Below are 21,989 nucleotides of genomic sequence, written 5' to 3'. Positions count from 1 at the left end.
AATTATTAAATCCTTTACACATGGTTAATTAAAGTCTTTAAATCTCACTAACAATATGAATTTGAAGGGTAAAAAAGGTGGGGACAAGCTTCAAAGCTGCGTTTGCTTGGTGATACATTAAGATGCCTGTGCACTACAAGCTAAACAGCTTGCTTTCATCCTTTCTGTGCAAATAAATGCAGCTTCCTGTTCACGGAGTTCTCTTTGGTGTTTTACTAACAGCTCAGAAACAAGCACTGTTTTCCTTGTGTCTCTCAAGCCTTTCTCCCTTTTCCTCCTTGTTTTTTCTGCCCTTCACAGGCTGTGTATTCCCGTGTGGCACGCATATGCAAAAATGACATGGGGGGGTCCCAACGAGTCCTGGAGAAACACTGGACATCCTTTCTGAAAGCTCGGCTCAACTGCTCGGTTCCCGGGGACTCCTTCTTCTACTTTGATGTTCTGCAGTCTATCACAGACATAATAGAAATCAATGGAGTCCCCACAGTTGTTGGTGTATTCACCACACAGCTGAACAGGTGAGGGATGAGCAACTTTACATCAAAGGCAGTTCTCTGGTTCTTTCTACACTGAGATTGGTGCCATTGTAGTCTGAATTCTTGCAATTATTTGTCTAATTTACAGCATCCCTGGTTCAGCAGTGTGTGCTTTCAGCATGGATGACATTGAGAAAGTCTTCAAAGGGAGATTTAAAGAACAAAAGACTCCTGACTCCGTTTGGACAGCTGTACCTGAAGACAAAGTACCAAAGCCAAGGTAAAAGGTTCTTATTCCTGATGCCATAATACTGTCCTTGTAAAGAGCTACCTTAAATCAGCTGCACTCTTGAGTGTCTGTCAGGTGAAAACCAAAGCAAAGCTTTATGCTTCAGCCATGAGGGTGCTCGTTAGCTGCCTTCTCTCATTAACTAAAATACCAAGAGGAAAACAGTGTTGTTCTCCTTTCAGACCTGGCTGTTGTGCAAAACATGGCCTAGCAGAAGCATACAAAACCTCCATTGATTTCCCAGACGAAACACTCTCCTTCATCAAATCTCATCCTCTGATGGATTCAGCTGTTCCCTCAGTCACTGAGGAGCCCTGGTTCACCAAAACACGTGTCAGGTACCACACCATACAAAGTTAATGCATGGAAAAAGGGGAAAAAAGAAAACACACTGTTAATGGTATGCCTTTTGGTCTTGATAGATACAGATTGACAGCAATTGCTGTAGACCATGCTGCTGGACCCTACCAGAACTACACGGTCATATTTGTTGGCTCTGAAGCAGGAGTAGTACTTAAAATCTTGGCAAAGACCAGGCCTTTTTCTTTGAATGACAGCGTGTTACTGGAAGAGATTGAAGCATATAATCATGCAAAGTAAGTACTACCAGAACACCCAAGCTCTTCATCTGCTCCATGGTATCTCGCTAAAAAACATTACGGTAAACAAAAACCAACTCATTATCACCAGCATCACCACTTGTTTGTTATTTCACAGTGTTCCTCGTGTTGAATAACCTGAAAATATTTGGTCACTTGGCATTTTGCATGGGTTGAGTGAACAACCGAATTCCGCTCCCGTGACGTCAGTGATACACTCCAGTTCCTCTGCAAACAGATACACTTTTTTCCTGAGTATAAAATGTCAGAACTATCTGCTGCTGTTAAAAAGAAACGATGGGAGCTTATCTTGAGGGTTTCCTAAGAGTGACCAATAATGTGTAAACTACATCTAATCATTTTAAACTTGTTTATTCTGGCGCAAAGAATTTGGGAATGTAAAGCGTTCCAATTAGACTCTACAGGCGTCCAATACAGGACTCATGTTCTGCTCTGTTGAGATATTTATCCCAGCTGAGAGAACAAAGAAAATGGATTTGGATGTTTTTCCTACACAGTTCAGCAAACTTGTCACCTAACTGTAAATAAGAGCCAGAAGCTATCATTTGATAACCCATAGGTTCCTTTAGAATCACTCAGCAAAGACTAGTAAGTTACATTTCTGTAAGCAAAGGTCTCTTCAGTATCTATCTGTACTGCAGACAATAAATAAAATGTTTGAAGTGTAAGTGCTGCACAAAGTACTGTGGTTACTAAAATAACGGCCTCCCATTGTGTTTGCTGAACAGGTGTAATGCTGAGAGCGAGGAGGACAGAAGAGTCATTTCCCTTCAGCTGGATAGAGACCACCATGCTCTGTTCGTGGCATTCTCCAGCTGTGTCATCAGAATTCCTCTGAGTCGGTGTGAGCGTCATGGGTCATGCAAAAAGTACGTCTCCATTCCTCAGCTCCTTGTAAAGGAAGAGCACCAACATCACTTGGGAAGCAAGTAAAACATGCATGATTTTTTGGGTTTTTTTTCTTTTGCAAGGGCATGTATTGCTTCACGGGACCCATACTGTGGCTGGTTAGACCATGAGACATGTGGAAGAGTGACACCAGGCATGCTGTAAGTACTCCTTTTCTGAGTGGCCCAGCATTGCTACATACGCTTTACAGACCACATGAACTCATGTCCTGTGCCTGTTCCTTTGCATTCCATGTTTTTAAGGTGTTTTTTGAATGTACTGTAGATGTAAGAGAACAGAACACTAAAGTCTGACCTACTTCTGCAATCTTTAAGTGAAGACCTGCTTTTAGTGGGAGTTCTACATGTGTGTGGGAGGACAAGGAGATCTGTAGGAAGAGAAGTTGGAAGCAGAAAGGCAAAAAATTGCTGCCTACAAATCTGAACAGCTCAGAGAGGACAGCAGACAGTATCTCCTCCCAGGCGTGCTCGTGGCCAGGCACAGTCAGTTGCAAACATGACAGCACAGGATTCACAGTGGAAGGAGGGAGATTTTGCCTTCATGCTGGAGCTTGGGTGATCTGTGTGCCTACCGAGGATGTTTTGCACAAGATCAGGTTTGTAATGTACAGTGTATGAGCAGCTGTACATCAAAAAGAGGCTTTTGTAGCAGGCCAGTGCAAACTTGAACTAGTATAATTGGATGGTTGTGTCTAAAGCCAAGAGCACACCCCATGCAGAAGACATGATGAAGCTGCTGGAAAATGGGGATTTTTTTGTATGGTTTGTTTTTTTTCCAATTCCTTGCCATGAGCACATGTATAGGGTTCTAAGGCCTGGCTATAACTAACATCTGCGTTTTGTAAGACAATTGTCTGGGCCATACACCAGCTCTCATGTACGTTTCCATTTGCTGCTTGCCAAAAACAAGTGAAAATCACCATTTGTTTCCCTGCTAATACTGTTAATTGCAGGTTCTCTCTGTTTGTTTCATACAACCACAGCACCGGAGGATATATGCAAGACGTGGAATATGGCAACACAGCACAGCTTGGGGACTGCCACGGTAAGGCTTAGTCACTGCTGCTCATTTGTAATGTCCCAGCAGTAGTCTGTGGCCACACCTCACTGTGGATGTTAAATTTGTGATGAGCTTTTCAGTAACATGATGAACATCTCACCTGGTGTTACTGTGAATGTTCACAAAGCTGAGCTTTTGGTCCTGGGTGGCAGAGCTTTGTCTTTCCTTCACCAGTTTGCAACTGTTTGGGGTCTACAGCAAAGTATTGAAGAACTTATTTTTTGTAACCAGTAATACTTTGGTTTTTATTTTCCATTACTCAGGTTTGAGATCTTTTTGCTTTCTTTTGGTTACTTTTTACTGATTACTTGTTCCTTTAATTCTTTTAGAAATTTTGCCTACTACAGCTACACCAGATTACAAAATATTTGGCGACCCAACATCTGGTTAGTTTTTTTTAATTTTTTGAATTAATGACCTTTACTTTCCTTCAGTTCAGCATTTTCAGCCCTTTTTTCCTTCCTTTTGCACAGTTGGCAGTCCTCCATTTTTGTGCTTTTACTCATGTTCCCACTGATGGTAAAGATAGTCAGACTCTTCTCACTCAGCACTTCACCCTGTGTAGCCGCATGTTAACAGCTCATTATTTATTGAGACATCTTTTATTAAAGAGCCTGATTAACATAGATGACATCTTCACTGCACGAAAGTCCACTGAGCTTTACTCTCTGTCCCCAGCCATGCATTTGTGAGTGCCCCTATTGGTCATCTCTTGTAGATGAATGGCAGAATTTCATCGTCTTCCTCCTTCCCTCTCCTTTCCTCGTTTCCTCCTTTCCCAGCCAGCTTTTTGCACAAATACACATTCTCTAAAATGTGTATTTCTATATTTTTGAAATGGTTTCAGTAGATTGTGCTAATGGAAAAAATTAACATCACAAACTGCGTAGCTGAATGAGGACTTGTGTAGACAAAGGTGCCTTAGAAAATACCTCATGCATTGCTGTCAGATGAACTTTCACATCCTTTTCTCCTTCAGTGGGTTTTCTGATAGCATTCTCACTGGCAGCCGCTGGTGTTTCTAGAGGCAGGACCTATTGCTCCTGTGCTGAACACAAAAGCAGAACCTCTGTTGACTTTGACAGAAGCAGGACTGAGCCCTTATTTTCCAGTCTTTGCTCCTGGAACTTGAGTCTCTGCTTTCAAACCCAGGGCATATTTCTGACTGACAAACAAAAAAATAATCTATGTGCATGCTAGATTTGTAAGAGGGAAACTAGAACATTATTTTGTGTTTTGAACTTCTGGAACTTGATGAGAAGTAATGTTTGAGACAGATGTTTTCCAGATATATTTACCCATAGTACAAGTTAGAGACTTGCAAAACAAAACCGTTCCATGGGAACACTGCCTCACTTGCAGGAGTGTTTAGTTTATCAACTGAGTTTTCAAAGTGGTACATTAGGACACAGATACAACTGAACCTTATTCTCAGTTCCTGAGTGAGTGTGCTTTTGAAGTACACTTCTCAAGCCATAGACATTTATGCCTAAACCTACTAGGACAGTGAACACACAACATTTGAGTGTGCAAAGCAGGCTTTGGATTGTAAATCCAGTTTGATGTATTGCCTCCTTGTGTGCATTTTCAGGTAGGCTGTGGTGGCTCTGTTCGGCAAACCTCGTACAGAGGTGCCAGAATCTGTGCAACATTGTTCCTTGGGAGCCATTACAAAATAGGAGTTAAAAACATTCCTTTCATCCCCACCTGCAGAAATGGCTCACTCAGCAGTTCCTGGTATATCATAATAGCACTAATGGAGCTGATCTGGTTTCTCAGGCGTAACCTGTCATGAGTGTGTATCTTTCCAAGTAACTTCTTTTTTTTTTTCAAAGATGTTTAAAAGGCAGCCAAGTGTGTTGTCTCCAGTGAAGAATATAGCAATTAAGTATAATAAGTTGTGCTTTTGAATGCCACCAGTTGCTTTCTTTAACTTTCGCACTGCTTTCATGTTTGACTTCTTCTCTGGCTTTCTGGCTATCAGCTGTTGATGCTTCGATGTATTTTTTTTTTTGTACTTAAAGTTTTGAACCAATTGATTTTATCCAGCCCTCTGTACGTGTGCAGAGTACAGGGGAGTTGCATTTTGCTCTGAGATGCAGCTCCCATTAAATGCTGTCTCCAGCTATAGCTTAGATGTGCCATGAAACAGTGAGGAAAGGCTGACTGTAATACACATTAATAAAAATCTGTTTGCCACCACAGACATGGAGTTCTTCTCAGCTTCCATTACCACAATGGCAAGTATCCCAGTTATATCACCTAAAGTGATTGGTTCCTGGAAACCTAAAGTGACTGGCTCTCGGAAATTTGTAGTTCAAGATGACCCAAACACTTCTGATTATTCTGATCCATTATCAGGTGTCCCAAAGGGTAAGGCCTTACCAGGGAATACAGTGCAGCTGAATGGAAACCTGATAGTCTCAGCATTGTCTAAGGCTTAAATGTAACAACCATGATTGTTGGGCTGTATTTTACACCCATTTCCTGTGAATATGCAGACAGTGCAATCATGTTTTTCATACCTACTTATCCAGTGTACAAAGTGCTGCTTAGAGCTTATAATGGGAAACACAGATGATAATAAGCTCAGCCTTTTATTCCTGGGGTGCTCCAAAGCTCCCATTAAAATCAGTAGGAGTTCTGAGTTTCGGATGCATTAGATTAAAAATACATTCAAGATTTTTCTGTACCTCTGGTGGTAGTTTGAAAACCAGTCCTGTTAGGATAAGACTTAGTTCTCATGAAAGGTTGCTTACAGGAGCTTGGTTTTGGTTTCGGGGAGAGTTTTGGGGGTGACAGGGGACAACAGGAAACAAAGCACAGCTCCATGACAGATCCATGTGTTAAATTAGACATGACCCAAACATACCTGCAGCTTGTTTTTGAAGACCATGGGTTGGATCTGAGTAAAGATGTGCTGAATTTTCATTCTCTGGCTATGAGCATCTGTTTACAGATAGTCTCAATGCATAGAGACACACACAAACAGGTTTTAAGCCAACACAAAAAGAAATATTCTGCATGTAATTCATCTTTCTGTAGTCTGTCTTTCAGCTAAGTGAACCTTTGATTAGGCTCTTTGGTAGAACAATTGCTGTCAACCAAAGAACCAAGAAGCTTCCAGTCCCATGACCAAACCTTAAGTCTCCCTCAGTACACAGAGTAGCCAGGTGACAGACATGTTTGCACATTTCTGTATGTACTGAAAATCTCACCAGCCAAAATCCATTTGTGTACCATTCACCAAAACATATCAGGTTTCCTATCAGCCATTATGGCAGTGCATTTGACATTTTAATTTGTTACAGTTGTTTTCCATTTTGCTTTAAGATTTTGTTATCATTTGCTCATTGTTCTGAGTTACATTTTGTGTCGTAGCCATTAGTGAACTTCACTCATGTTTTCCTCCTTCTTCTGCACAGTGCCATTGAAACCTATAACCCTGAACATTAACAATGTTCGAAGGCCTTGCCTCTAACAAAAGTGAATTGGTTCCTTCTCTCTGCTTTTTCATTTTAACATCCCTTGGGATAGTTAACAGAATTACTTTCATTAAAAACTAACAGCCTTAGCTGCAAAATGTCTGTGGTTGCTTTAAAAATCTCAAAAGAACAAAGGGAGCTTGTTAATACACAAATAAAGAACTAATCCCATATTCAACTTCTTGGTTTAAGCTAAAAGTTTTCTACATTTTAACCTTCTCTAATAACTTAACCTTGGAAGTTGTTGGAGTTGTTTTCAATGTTATGTCAATATTGTTGTTATTAACTTAAAAACAAAAATATAAAAATTAGTGCTCTAATAAAATGATATAATCTTGAACTTTCACACAATACACTTCCAGAAGGCAGGGAGTGCCACTGTAGGGCCAGCAACATTTGGATGCATTAGTTTGCAAGTTTTGCACCATGTAACATTCCCATGGTTACAACAATGCAGTGTGTGCATTATGCAGTTTCACACAACATTTGCATAATCCTGTCTCTCTTTTGATACTGATTTATGAGTTGGGCAGAAAATTGAGAGAGAAATCCATCCATGAGTTATTAATTGCTGTCTAGCCCAGCAGCACCTTCTAACCTCAATTTTCCAGCAGAAATCATTAATGTTAATAACATACAGGCCCCTGGTTTTGAGCCTTAAAGGAAATCTGGGGACAGGCTAAACTGAACATAATATGAGGCACGATGCTTCAACCAGCATTCCTTATTATCAAAGAAAAAGGACAGTCTTCAGTTAGTCTGATCACTGCTCACACAGTAGTCGTTGGTAGCCTCATTTGCCCTCACCAGTACTGTGGATTGCAGGATCCCACTGGGTCACACTAAGGCTAGAGACAGAGCACTTGCAGACACTTAGCAGGCACTTCCCTGAGGGAGGCTGCATTCTTCTGAAGCATGTGGGTCTGAAGTACATGTGGATTTATCCTGTGCTGCATGTCTTTTGCAGGTGTGAGGTGGGAAGTGCAATCAGGAGAGTCCAACCAAATGGTGCATATGAATGTCCTAATCACTTGTGTCTTTGCCGCCTTTGTGCTGGGAGCCTTTATCGCGGGCGTGGCCGTGTACTGTTACCGGGATATGTTTGTGCGCAAGTCCAGAAAGATCCACAAGGACGCGGAGTCGGCGCAGTCCTGCACGGACTCCAGCGGCAGCTTCGCGAAGCTGAACGGGCTGTTTGACAGCCCTGTCAAGGAGTATCAGCAAAACATTGACTCGCCCAAGCTTTACACAAACCTCTTGACTAGCCGAAAGGAGCTGCCGCCAAACGGCGATACTAAGTCCATGATGATGGACCACAGGGGCCAGCCTCCGGAATTAGCTGCGCTGCCAACTCCTGAATCTACACCGGTTCTTCAACAAAAGACTCTGCAGGCTATTAAGAGTCAGTCAGACAAAGCACACGCTAACCTCAACGCTTCACGGAAGGAAACCCCGCTAAAAAGCCCTCAGTTTTTCCCTTCCAGTCCTCCACCCCACTCTCCTCTAAGTCATGGACATATTCCCAGCGCCATCGTCCTTCCCAACGCTACCCACGATTACAACACTTCTTTCTCGAATTCTAATGCGCACAAGGCAGACAAAAAGATGCAACATATTGATCATCCACTTACAAAAACGTCCAGCAAAAGAGACCACAGGAGATCTGTTGATTCCAGGAACACTCTGAATGATTTTCTGAAACACTTAAATGAAACTACTAGTAATCCCAAAGCAATTATGGGAGATATTCAAGTGACCCACCAGACTTTAATGCTGGATCCAATGGGAAATATGTCTGAGATCCCACCTAAGGTTCCCAACAGGGAGGCATCTTTATACTCTCCTCCATCCACGCTTCCAAGAAACAGCCCCACAAAGCGAGTGGACGTTCCTACCACTCCCGCAGTACCAATGACCTCTTTGGAAAGGCAGAGAGGTTATCACAAAAATTCTTCACAAAGGCATTCAATATCTGCCCTTCCTAAAAACTTAAACTCACCAAATGGTGTTTTGTTATCCAGACAGCCTAGTATTAATCGTGGGGGGTACATGCCTCCCACGACAGGCACAAAGATGGACTACATGCAAGGGACGCCTGTCAGCGTTCACCTCCAGCCTTCCTTGTCCAGGCAAAGCAGTTACACGAGCAACGGCACCCTTCCTCGTACAGGAATAAAGAGGACATCCTCCTTAAAACCTGACGTCCCACCAAAACCCTCATTCGTTCCTCAGACAACTTCAGTCAGACCACTGAACAAATACAGCTACTAGGGACATGTCTGTGCTAAAAATGAGTGTGGGATTGACCTGTACAGGTTGTGAGGTGATGTTGTGGTAGACACGTAAGACAGAGACTTGCTTGTTGTTACAGAGAACAAAGTGGCCAAAGAAACTGTCTCTACTTAAGCAACATCCGTGTCTTGCCACAGGTAGCCATAGCAAGACTTCATGTACTTGCTAAGAGCAAACAACAACAACAACAACAACAAAAAAACAAAGGAAAGTGCTGGTCATTACATTTCTTTTGTTTGGAGCTAAGGAGAGATGTAGCACAATGGGGTGGGGGCTACTTTACTGTTCTAAATAGCTTAAAAAAAAGTTATTGGGAAAAAAGTCAGTAAGCAAATACTTGAAAAATGGGTTCCATTTTAGACTGCCATTAAGCGTGGTCCTTCCCATTAAATGTGAACATTTTAATATGTATGCATTCACCTTGCCTCTTGCACAAATGTCAGAAAATGGTAATGTCTCAATGACTATCTGGGTTAATAATCAATTTGCTGGAATTCAGTCTCTGGCCCAACTGTAGCATTATTTTTTTTTCTCTCCATGTGTGGCATTTTGTTTGTGCCACAGATAAAGCTGTGCGTGTGTGTGGATGTGCGTGTGTACTGTACACACTAGGATGTGCTTAGATTCCCATTGCATCTTTTATGCTATGGAATTGTTTACATTGAGCATGACTGAACAAACAGATGACTCTGCCTTCTGCAGCCCGTTGGGTTCAGTTTGGAGACAGCTAAGGATGAACTGCGCATCTCTGCCAGCCTGCTGAATTTAATAGCCACCCAGTGAAAGAGTGCAGGTATGGTTAATACTTCATAACTCTGTTATGCTGCTATTGATTCAGAGCTGTGCATTTCAAATCTAGTGTTTGGGGCTAGAACGGGGGAGTTTTACTGTGTTTCCACAGTGCCTCCATCCAATACCTGGCCCCTGTGAACTTGAGCCCCCATACTTCTCATTGAGAGCAGCTAATAATCAATTCACTTGGCTAAGGCCTGTGTAACTGGAGGAGGTTATGTTTTTGTTGCATTTACTAATGCCCTACACCCTGATAGACTCTCGTCAATAAACCAGAAGAAACATTAATTGGCCTGGCAGAAGCAGTCTGTGAAAACTCAACAGTAGTGCAATCAATTTGTTTTTGTTGTGTAATGTAAGGTTTTTTTCCAAAGTCATGCAGGTAATGACAATATTCTGTAAATATTATGTGTGAGTTTACCTGAATCTGTGCATTTTGTGCCTTATTCATGCAAATGATAAAAGTACTAAAAAAAATATAAATCTGTCAAGTGTTCTCACTATAGCACATATCTCCCGAGTGCCAGTTGTAAAACCTCTCAACAGCACCCAAAAAACCCCCACAAACAAACAAAAACCTGAACAGCAAGAATAATTAATGGTAACTAAAGGCAGCCTACAATCCAAGAAGACAGCAGCATTAAATCACCTTACCATGATAAACATTCCACTCCAGCTCTCCGAAGGATCAAACAGTTATAATGTGAAATCAGATGAGGTTTCTAGGGTAATGGAACACCTGCTAAAGTTGTGTGAGCTATTTAGTAGGTTTTACAGTATCCACTTGCAGCTGATGTTCCACACAGATGGCTAGTTTAGCTTACAAACTAGACACTACCACATTGTTTATCGAGCATAACTATAGAAATAACCACAGCAGAGGGATATTCATGAATTAGCAGGACAGATAACTGCAATGGGTTTCAGAGACGGTGGAGATTTATATTATGTGTTGGAGAGGGAGAAAAGGTTAGTCACTGAAAACTGGAGCTCTGTTACACAACAAAGAATAAAGGACAGAAGTAGTCATTTTTTCTGGTAAGGCTGTAAGGGGACATTTCTTTCCTGAGACCTCTGGATCCAAAAATCAATGATCTCTCTTCCTAAACACTTCTGTCTTGCAACTAAACCACTACAGATTAATAACTATTAAAAATATACTCAGTTGTCAAAAGACACAAACTGATCCGAATTCACTTCACCGATATTAATACAGACTTGTGTGAAACCGAAAGATAAATGTATGTGAACCCTGATAACCTCCTGTAACATTGTGCTGCCTTGTAGATGGTAATGTGAGTTCTCTCAGTATTTATGTTGAAATTTCTAACATTCAACCTAGTCCTTATTCTGTTAATTTAATAATAAAAGATGCTTTATCCATTTGTGCAAAGGTAAACGCAGATTGTATCTTTTTTAATGGTACGGCATAAAAAAAAAAGTAACCCTTAAATGAAGCTGCTCTATACTATAGAGTACTTTAACATGTATAGATATCTTGTAAACTTGTATTGTGGATGTGTAAATAATACGTTCTTTGGGTTTTTAACACCGCATGTAAAGTCAAAATAAAATATTCCGATGTACCAAGCGTCTGATTTCATTCTTGGTGCCGCTAGTTTGAGGTGCGTTGTGTTGGGTGTGCAACAGAGGAAAAGCTCTGCTTGCCTTTGATAGCTCTGGGAAGAAGGCACAGACATCCTGTTGTCAGCCTTGCGGGGCACTGCGGATGCACACAGGTGTCCTGCCTCCTTCACAGCCACATTCATGTTCTTGAGGGAGGGTGAGTGTCTGCAGATAACTTTCAGCCTCCTGCACTACATATAAAACAGCAAAGTAATTGGCATGCAGTGGTGGAGTGTGGAACAGCATCAGGGGTGTCCGTGTCACACACCAACAAGATGCACTGCCTTTGAAAATACTTACTGTATGCCCATATGAGGCCTCTGTTGGAGCTTGATGCAGGTTTCAGCCTGCGAACCATTTCTGTTAAGCTTAGACAAATACTGCTTTTGTGCAAATACAGTGCAGTTTGGAAAGAGAATATTCTTCCTTCTAAAAGGTAGGCTACAAAAAGACAGAGATAATTCCTGGCAAAATCAATTGCAGCCATATCCTACATAGCAGGACATTCCTAAGTACTTACGAATGCTTAATAAACTGAAATTCACTTTTCAGACAGACAGTAAAGCCCAACAGCAATACACATGTCCTATATTTAGTATGTGCCAACACTGCATGCAATCTTAAAATAATCAGGGTAATGTAGTATCAGAAAACAAATATAATGTATGCTTTTAATTAAAAGTTGATCTTAGATAATGGATAAAAATTGTTTATTATGAGATTACGCTGTCAGGGTATTCATCATGTGAAATTACTGTGCGTGTTGTAACAGCACGGTGGCACCTAGCTGTAACTTACTGAGGAAAAAGGAGTATTTTAAAGGCAAAAGAAACACGGTGCTAAAAGAAATAAATAATAATTTCAAATAGCCCAAACCTTTAATAGCTCAATCTGGGGTTTTTCCAGGTGTGGAAAGCAACCAAATTTCTTTGCATTGATACAGGTTTTTCATTGGATGTCTGATATCTGAAATGACAAATCAAGCACATAGACCTATCACAAGCCCCTGCTGCTTGGCCACTGCAGCTGTGCCTTTTGCATGACAGTGTCAGCCAGTGTGGCTCAGGCTGGTCCCTCTGAAGGGGCAGTACTTTTGAAGCACACCTACGTGAAAACTTTTCAGTCAGGCATTAAGGGTTGTGATGAGCAATTACAGATCATTATTTTAGTGACATATAAATGTGTGACTGCAACACATACAGTGGAATATATTTGTTCAGAAAGTATCTGTAATTATTGTACCTAAAAGGGGTCAGGTGACCATTTCCACACTTACTTGACTTGGCTGAGTGGATCAAGCCAGACAGTCGTCTTCCCCATCATGCTCTGCTGGGCTACATAGTAGGTGCAAACACCACAGAAGTCTGTGAAAACAAATACCATTTGTTAGAAAAGGAATGCAAGAAAAATCTAAGAGGGAATGTGGCAGCCAGAGGCTAACCAGTCATAAGGGCAGCTTTTAAACTGCTTTAATGATGGTACCAAAGCAGCCACTTACCGACTCCCAGGGTCTGAAAGGGAACTGCAACCATAAGGAAAAGCTCAGCAAGAAGAGAAGTGACAGTAATTACAGATTTTCTCTTCATGCTTTCCTGGGTCAATTAGTTTAAATGTCCTGCACGCTCTCTTGAAGGACAACCTGTATCCACAGCTCTAACTGTTGAGTGAAAGAAGGATGCTTCATGCTGGTGGGTAGGAACATGCTGGTGAAGGGAGATCCCAGGTGCAGAACACAGCCTTGGCTGGAGTGCTAAGGCTTGTGGAGAGGTCTTAGTGTGAGTGTCTGAAGGCAGAGGTAAGGTTCTCTGGTATCCTTTGCTTTTTGTAGGAAAAAGGGGCGGGGGGGAAATACATAATTTTGACAGAACAACAGAGAAGTAAAGAGACAAAAAAAGGGCACTGGGCCCCTAGTAGTGAGATGATTACAAGAAAACCAATTTGTAAAGCCATGAGTAGTTAACTCTATGATGTGGTGCCAGCGTGAACCTGTGGCCTTTTCAGCTGGAGGCTTCTGCCTCCATGCCATTTTGCTAATGACTCACTGTGACTCTGGGAAGATTATGAGGGCTTATTCAGTAACATGGATCCTCAGAAGGCAGTGCCCTTGGCTGGAGCATGGGCGTTGCTCTGGCTGTAACATTTTCCTCTTAGGGAAGGGTTTCTTTTTCCAATTTTTTTCTTCCCCCTCCGATCCTGAGCACCAGCAAAACGGTGCTTTTCCATCTTGCAGGTAAATACAGGGGAAGAAAAATCCCTTTCCATCTGGGAAAGGTTAGTATTTGCAGGCGTGGGGAGGAGTTGGTTGGTATTTCCTCAGGTGCTGTTAATTTCATGGCATGGAAAAATATTTTTAAAAACTTGATCACAACAAAATTCCTCATAAATGCAGCATCTGGACTTCAGCTGGGACATGCAAGCTTTTCATAGAAAAAGCAGTACCAGGAGACCAACCTACCAAGATTGCATTTGTTGTTCAAATGTCATCACGCTATGAAAGAGCAAGAAACCAAAGGATTTGGGGGGGGAGGGGGGATAAATATTTAGTTAGATTCAGCTTTGCTCAGAGAGTTGGAGATTCTTGCCTTTTTATTCAGCCCTATTGAAGTGCAGCTGGTGTGAGGGCCTGACTCGGGACCAGCCATTGCTATTCGCCTGCAAACATTTCTGTAGGCCTACTGCATTGGCCTGACACACATCTGAAATTATTATTCATCCTGAACTCTCAACTGAGAAAGCATTTCTATTCTGCCTGAAATGAAATTTGTTGGAAGCTCTGATTTTATTAGTGCATTCTGAATTCATGCAATGACCTGATTTATGGTCTCCTTTCTTGCTTCTTTCCTACAGTCTATTCTGAGCTCTGCTCTTAAAATCATAACCAGATCCAAGTCTATGTCCTACAGTGAAGGCTACTCGCCCAAGTGGAGATTTCAGAGGGTCACTGTGTTTAGGTAAATTTGAGAACTGGCTGGGCTGCAATGGTGATGCTGTGTTCTCTCTGCCAGGCTGATGCCTCTGCCCTACTTGTCAGCCAGGAAGGGTGTTGCTGAAGCTCCTCTAATACTTTAAGGGTAGGGAAGGTGAAGAAAATCTGCTATATGGACAAGCTGTCCTGGCTCTTTCCAGGAATGGTCAGTGGCCACTTGTTAATGGAAAAGGATTTCAACAGGAAAACCTGAATGGTTAGAAACCCTGAACCTGCACACATCTTGCTGTCCTTGTTTTGCAGATCACAGGCTGGTTTTCCAGGACAGTGTCTCACAGACTTGAGAGAGAATAGTTGTAAATGAAGGCCCCTCTGCAGAATCATACCTGGCTGCAGTAGCTGGTTTATAACTTTTTCCAGTGGCTGAACTTAAACACTGGCAAAGGTAGACTGTGAGCTAACCAGTTTGCTTCCATAGCTGTATGACAGCCTGTAACTTGTGTCTCTTCCTGCACAGAGAGGAATGGCTGCCTAGCAAGAGAAGAAGGGGGGCAATTGGCTTTTAATTTGGGTCACTTTAAGCACAAGCTTATTTCTCAAATCTTTGATTTACAATACTGGCCTCACATGAGGAAAAAATAATCAAAAGTAGATCAGAGCAGATGAGTCATAAAAGCAATGCACACGCTAGCTGCACCTTCCCTGTCTGCGCAATGAGCATCCATCTGATGAGTCACTCTTCTCAGGAATACATGGTGCTCAATTAACAGCTTGAGATGGTTTTGTTGCAGAGAAATGATACATTTTTATAAGCGGGCCGTGCTGTAACACCATGCAGTGCCATTAGCCACAGGTTACTGTGCCTGGCCCGTGGTTAGGTGAGTGAGAAGCACGTCCCATATTAATGCTGTGTGTGAGAACTGATTTCTGTGAGAGCTTGTGCACTCAGCTCTGACATTCAGTCTCTGTCACTCTTAGCGTGAGTGAAATACTGAGTCCATCAAATGAGATGGCAGAGCTGCATGGAGCCAGGTCTTTGCCCTCAATCACTCAAATGTTAAGGAGATGTGAGCGAGGCCAAAGCACAATGCGATGAACGTCTGCAGGAAAGCATTTTCTGTAACAGGACACAGCTCCAGCATCATCTCTGGCCCCATTTGCTTGATAAGGAGATCAAGGCTTCTGAGTAAGAAGAATGCCTCTGCAGAAGCCATCTGCCATCTCTCGTGATTGGAGAGTTTTCCAGCAGGTACTGCAATGAGAGCTGAACAGGGCTGCTTAGGCCAGCTGGTTTAAATTCACTAGAAAAGCCTCTCATATGTTGCTCTCAACTGGGACAGAAGGTGCGAAACATCTAGCTCCAGGCACAAGAAAAGGGCTATGTTTTTGTGGTGTTTGCTTCACTTCTATTGAGAACACCCAAGTAAGCAGTGTCAAAATGTCAAAACCACAGAATCACAGAATGTTTGATGTTGGAAGGGAGCTCTGGAGATGATCTGGTCCAACCCTCTTGCTCAAGAAGGGCCATCAAAAGCTACTCAAACATTCAGAAAATCCCTGAGCTGAATTAGTCCTTGAACTGAAAGACAGTAAAAATGAATACTCATCCTTAAAATCTTTTCTGGGAGAACTTTCAGATTAAACATTCTTTTTGCATAAAGATGAAATCTTTTTTCTACCTAAACTGAGGTGGATTTGGATATCCAACTACTATTTTTATTGCAGCTCTTCTTTCTCTTTGACAAGCACAGAGTGCACATCTCAAATAGTTGTTCACTGTTCAGATCCCAGAGCTGAACATAACACACAATGTACCACTCTTCATGCAAGTCTTTCATCTGAAGTGACATCATGATCAAAGGCAAGGTTATACAGAGTGCAAGACTGAGAAAATCATCTGATATTGCAGAGCTTCTTCATTACTGGGACGGATAGTTCACTTGAAAATGACATTTTACTATACACGACATGTTCCATGCTGCAAGCATTCTGTGCTAGCTCCTGCTGTGTCAGTTAAACAGCAGTACTTGGTAGAAGGTTGCATTTTGTTCCACAGGAACAAAACTCTAGGTAGAGTTTCTCCTCATACTTTGAGGGAGGGGACGTGCCTCAAAAGGCTCTAACTACATAAGACATTCCAGGCCAGGAGAGACAAAATGTCACAAAGCAAGATCTGTTGCCAAAACTGTACTTTTTGTCACATTTCAGGCTAAAACCACTTAGAGAACTGCCATCTCAATTTGGTGGGGGGAGGAGGGAGAAAAGGTTTGCCCTGAAACTGGTTGACAGAATGGACAGCTTTATGACACTGGCTTCTAACAAAATCTTGCACAGATGCCACACAGATAGCAGTATCAGCAGTTTCTAAGTCCAGTACTGGATTTTTTAAAAACTCTTCCTTGTGTCTCTAAAACACAGTTTCACTTGTCTTGTACAGGGCAACAACAGCTAACCTGTCTTGAAGCCTCACTCTGGTATTTTAGTACTCTTTTTTTTTTTCCTCATCAAGTCCTTCCAGTGAAGGCTTCTCCTCTCTCCAGCTGCTGCTTCACAGAATATTCCAGCCCCAATCCCCTCTGCTTCAGATGCAAGGTCAAGTCAGGGTCTGAGGAGCCCAGCTTCAAAAAGTAAGACTGCACTTTTGTTATGCCACCTGATCTGACCTCCAAGCTTGTCATGGTATGAATGACAAGGCAGAACCTTCTCCAGGAGGTTCTCTATTCTTTCCTATCAATCACAGGCTCTTCTATCTCACCAATGTAACTTGGATGCAGGTATTTGTACTTCAGAAAGTTTTGCCATTTCTCCATCAAACACCCGTAAGTATCTTGTTCATATCAGGGTCAGGGAGAGCAATGGGGAGCCAGGCTGACACTAAACCAGGAATCTTAAAGCAAGTCTGGAAAACCAATAGAAACCAGCAGGAGATACATGTCTAAATGCCACCCATGCCTTTGAAAATCCCCTCAGCTGTTATTTAATCCTTGCTCTCTGTTCAGACATTAACAGAGATGCCAGCTATGACATGTATCATTCACCCTGTAGGCACAGGGAAGAACCCTGGCATCTCTGGAAAGCTTACCAAAGCCCTTAATTCCAACCCAAAGGAGCTACAGACACCAGCTAGCTCAGGCCTCATGATGCCACAGGGTTTCAGCTAGTAGCCGTAGACTGAAGTCCCTGACACCTTACTGAAGTATTTCTGAACTATCTGAAGTTGCAGAATGCCTTTTCATTTGGAGGGTTATTTTCCCAGACGGGTTGCTTTGCTGTTCTGGCTGTTGTTTTAAAATAAAGCAATTCTGGAATACTAATCAGTCTGTGAAGAATTTTTTCCCTGAGAATATTACCAAAGATGACATTAAATGCACTAGCCTGAACTCCGTTTCTGTCTGATGTAAGAAATTTATGCCAGCCAACCAGCAATTTTATTTTATTTTTTTTAATTAACCCTGGAGGTTAAATAGGAGTTTACTAATATCAGGATATGTTAAATAAATAATTTCTTTTGGCTTCTTTCAGGCAGTCTCTCTCTTACCCCAATAACCACTTCAGCTGCAAAGAGATCCGTAAGGTCTTTTAATTCAGTGAGTGCAAGGCACACATTAAAAAGTTGATTACAAACCTGATAGACTGGAGATGTTGTTCAGCCTGTTTTGGCTTTTCCTGACATTAAATCTATTTACTAAAAATTCTTGAGGAAAGGTTACTGCCCATGTACTAATGTTGCCAGACACAATAAATGCGTTAGCTTTGCTTGAGAAGATTTCTCGGCATTTATCCACAAAGAGAAGTCCTGTCTGTTAAATCCTCGTTACAGGAGAAACCAGAATTTTAACCCTGAAACCAAAGATAGCTTGAGAAGCCAACCATTGTTGGGTCTTCCTATCCCCTAAATGAACAAAGCAAGTTATCATTTTGTAGACTACAAAATTCCTGAAACTCCCAACCCAATGTCTCGCCAGGTGTGGTGTGCATAGTCCCAGACACACTGCACAAACCTCTCTGCCACTTTTGTTAGAAAACTGCCTCCACACAGCAACTGGGGTTTGCTAGCCCCAGGAGTGATCACTCAAGGCACTTCAGCACAGGTTACACTTGTGAGCAAAGACTAAACTCAAGGTGATTTAGTGTCAGCCTCCCTGATATAAACCCCTTCAGTTATATACTCTTTTTGCCTGCAATTATGCTGATAGTTTGAGATCATTAAATAAAGTGATCATCATACTTCTACCTCTCTCTGAAGCCAAGCATGAAGACTCACAAAGGAGTGAGCTTTTAAGAGAAACAAACTGTAACAAGAATTCAACAACAGTGTTGGTGGCAGCGCACCAGAGCTTAGCTACCAGCTCCCAGTGGGGCAGCAAGAGTCGTTACAATCCGTCACAGGAGGCAGAGCTAATGTGCTAGAAGAATTTCATGCTGCAGAGTCCCCTCCATGGATTTAAACCCTCAGAGAGAAAAATGCCTTGATTCAGTCCTGTGATATTTCTGTAGAACAGAAATCACCTGGCAAATGGCTTCTGGTGATGTTTGGCAGGGATTTAGCGACAGTAGTTGGGTTCTCACCACAGTGGCAGAGTTTTCCTCAGTGGCCCCATTTTGTCCTTGTTAAGTAAACAAGACCAGCACTCAGAAAAGTGCTCAAAGTAAAGCGCTTTATATTAGGTGCCTGACTGAAATAAGTATTTCAATTAGATTCATTAAGGAAGTTATTACTTGTTAATTGAATAGCAACAGACTGCTAAGGATCACTTATTGAGATCTAATAAGTATGTAAGAGTGAAATCTACTCTTCATGTAATTCTATCAGCAATAAACTAGTGTAATTAGCTTCTTACTAACAAACTTAAATTGTGGAGAATGTTGAGGCAGATAATTGGCACTTAGGAAGATACCTATAGCAAGTTAGTGCAGTATCAATTAACATACTTAGGAAATGTCAGTTTAAACTCTGAACAAATAATTGATACCAGTGGGCTGTGGGTTACTTGGTTAAATGCTATTTAAATGCTTAAACTTTCATAGTCAGAAAAACACAAGTCCTCTCGATGCTCTTTTAAATTAATTGTTACACATGCCTTATGTCCTGGTGTCTTACCTGTAGGTTACCTGAAATAAGTGGCAGTAAGGACTCTGGGAGTGCACACTGGCACATGTGGGTGATTCAAGGACTTGTATGCCCCACTTGCTGTCTGCTCAGGTGTCTCAGTCTCTTCCCAGTTTAACCAAATTAAGGTTTATACTTCATGAGTGTGAAGTCTCATTTTTATCCATTGATGAAGCTTCAATTTCTTACTTCAATGGATAAAAATGAGACTTCACAGTCACGAAGGATTCTTCATGAGAATTCTTCAATGAGAAGCAGCAACTTTTGCCCAAAGGTGTCTCTTGGAAGATCATGGTAGCTCTGAGATCAATTCCCTCCCCAGGAGCTAGTACATGTGATGTTTATATGCTATTTGGAGTCAATAACCAACCTGAGTTGATGGAACAAGGTAAACATCAGTAAGTGCCTGGTCAGGACAAGCAGCAGCAAAACCAACCTTCATGCTTTCAGTCCTGTGATCTTATCACAGCTCCTCTTCCTCCAAATAGTCTTCAGATGTTCTGGAAAGGCTCTACCTCCTGTTTGAAATGGAAATCCCTCTACTCTCAGTTTGGCTGCACGAAATGAAATGCTTTGCAATGGAACAGCACTTACAGAGACTTCTGTTTGTAGCAAAGCCTGAGCCTTTGTGCCCAGCAGAAGCCTAGGAAGCAGTGGCAGGAAAGGAAGGTAAGACACCCACATTTCAGGGAGCTGAGCCACCCCTTAGTGGGTGGCAAAGGCAATGGACTGAAGGTTCAGTGAAGGTGTTTGGAGAGCATGATGAGACACAGAGGTGGGATGATGCCAGGGCAAAAACTAGGCAAGAGAAGTGAGGACAGCAAGCAAGAGTTCCCAACCAGCAGGACACACTAGTGTGTGGGGCAGACAGCATGTAAGGGAAGGGGGATACAGGGCTCAGATCTGAGCCCAGGCAAGCAGAACAGAATGGCCAGGAGGAGGGAAGCTGCTGGCAAGGGCAGTACTTGCCATTTTTAGGGTATCTGTGCAAACCTATTTTAGAAGCTTCTATTTTAAAAGAGGCCCACCCCCTCCCCCTTCCCCACATACAGAAACACACACTGATCCATCATGTGGAAATATTTCAGACTCATCTATTTTAAAAAATTGACAGCATATTCCTGTCAGCTAGGAGTGTGAATTTTTTTCAGCTATGCCAGCAAAAGCCCTGATGTAGACACAGCTGTAATATGAGCAAAAGGGGGAAAAGTTTCTTTTTGCCAATACAGCTTCTTTTGCCCAGGCAACTGGTACAAGCTGTAATTTTTTATTATTTTTTTTTTCCCCTCTTTCCTGGTCTAAGCTGCTGCACTCTGAGTGACTGCACTGTCAGTGCAGACAGGCACTAGGTTCAAAACAGGTGTCCACAAGACCTTAAACTGTGCTGGAGAGAGCACAGCGCCTAGCACTATGAAATTCTGTCAGCGCCTGGAGCTTGCAGGTATGGATGCAATAGAAATACAAAACAATAATGAATTCCAACTTGACTTTCCCAAGCTCCAGAGTAACAGCAGCCAAATCCTTCTTACTTCTCCAATCTAACAAGCAGCTCCAACCCACTGCAGCCTTGCAGGCAATCAATATCTGCTTAGAGTAAATCATATCTCAAAACATGAGCTGACTCAGTGTCCAGAGAACCCTGGGAAGTTGCGAAGTATGGGAAGGACTTTTTTGTTCTGTATGAATGGAACAAAACTTAAGTATTTAGGGGGAAGGCAATCTCAGATAATAAATAATGCAGAAACTCTGTCACACCTTTTAAAGCTTCGGTCCCCTTATAATTTAGTGTTTGAAATGCTATGCTGCACCTTTGGAAGCCTTTTCTCTCCCCACTGCCAATGATGGCCTGTCTTCTTAGACACTTGAATAATGTCTCCCTTCCTCTCGTAACATCTTCTTTGACTACTCCTCATGAATAGTAATGCTAATAATCTTGCAGCTTTCAGTGACATTTTTCTTCCTTTAAATGAATGCCTGGTTTTATGCAGGGCTGTTTTGTTCAGCGCCTCGTCTCCCGCATGCCTCTTTTGCTGCACAGTGTACCTGTGTACATACAAATGTCTATTTACTGCTGTCCATTATGAGCTGTTCATGTTCCATTTAGCAGCATGCAGAAGAATCAGACTAATTGATTAGCTATATTGTATAAATTGTAGCAAAGCATAAATGATGCAGTCAAGATTAGCTTGCTGTTATGTTGAATATTGTACAAATATATATGTAAGCATAATCCCTCCCAAAAGAACTCATACTGTCATTAACTAGGGACCTTTTGCACATGAAATGGACTTGACACCCAGCAAATTATACAGGGGATAATACTATGTGCAGTCATGTAGAAGGATGTATTTTATACTACCTGAGCACCTCAGAGTTTTACAGTTCTTTCCTCAGAGAAGATGAAT

The 21,989-nt window shown here is 42.0% G+C and overlaps 1 protein-coding gene across 8 annotated transcripts in view; it reads left to right on the top strand.

Moving 5' to 3' along the window:
- The window catches only part of SEMA6D (semaphorin 6D), a 136,738-nt gene extending 126,544 nt beyond the window's left edge, over window positions 1–10,194 (top strand). Inside the window, exons 10-19 of one of the 8 annotated variants that reach the window (XM_009897242.2) lie at window positions 301–518; window positions 625–756; window positions 948–1,103; window positions 1,188–1,361; window positions 2,114–2,254; window positions 2,357–2,434; window positions 3,277–3,338; window positions 3,683–3,739; window positions 5,559–5,726; window positions 7,806–10,194. In XM_009897242.2, the coding sequence (XP_009895544.2) occupies window positions 301–518; window positions 625–756; window positions 948–1,103; window positions 1,188–1,361; window positions 2,114–2,254; window positions 2,357–2,434; window positions 3,277–3,338; window positions 3,683–3,739; window positions 5,559–5,726; window positions 7,806–9,109 (2,490 nt within the window). In that variant the 3' untranslated portion in view covers window positions 9,110–10,194. Of the gene's footprint in view, window positions 1–300; window positions 519–624; window positions 757–947; window positions 1,104–1,187; window positions 1,362–2,113; window positions 2,255–2,356; window positions 2,435–3,246; window positions 3,339–3,682; window positions 3,740–5,558; window positions 5,727–7,805 lie in introns of all 8 variants that reach the window. The other 7 variants (XM_054169242.1, XM_054169244.1, XM_009897243.2 and 4 more) reach the window with 7 other exon arrangements.
- The last annotated feature ends 11,795 nt before the right edge of the window (window positions 10,195–21,989 follow it).

Source organism: Dryobates pubescens, chromosome 17, assembly GCF_014839835.1.
Source record: "Dryobates pubescens isolate bDryPub1 chromosome 17, bDryPub1.pri, whole genome shotgun sequence".
Lineage (NCBI taxonomy): Eukaryota > Metazoa > Chordata > Aves > Piciformes > Picidae > Dryobates > Dryobates pubescens.
The sequence above is the reverse complement of the archived record's forward strand: the minus strand, read 5'-3'. Positions and strand labels throughout refer to the sequence as shown.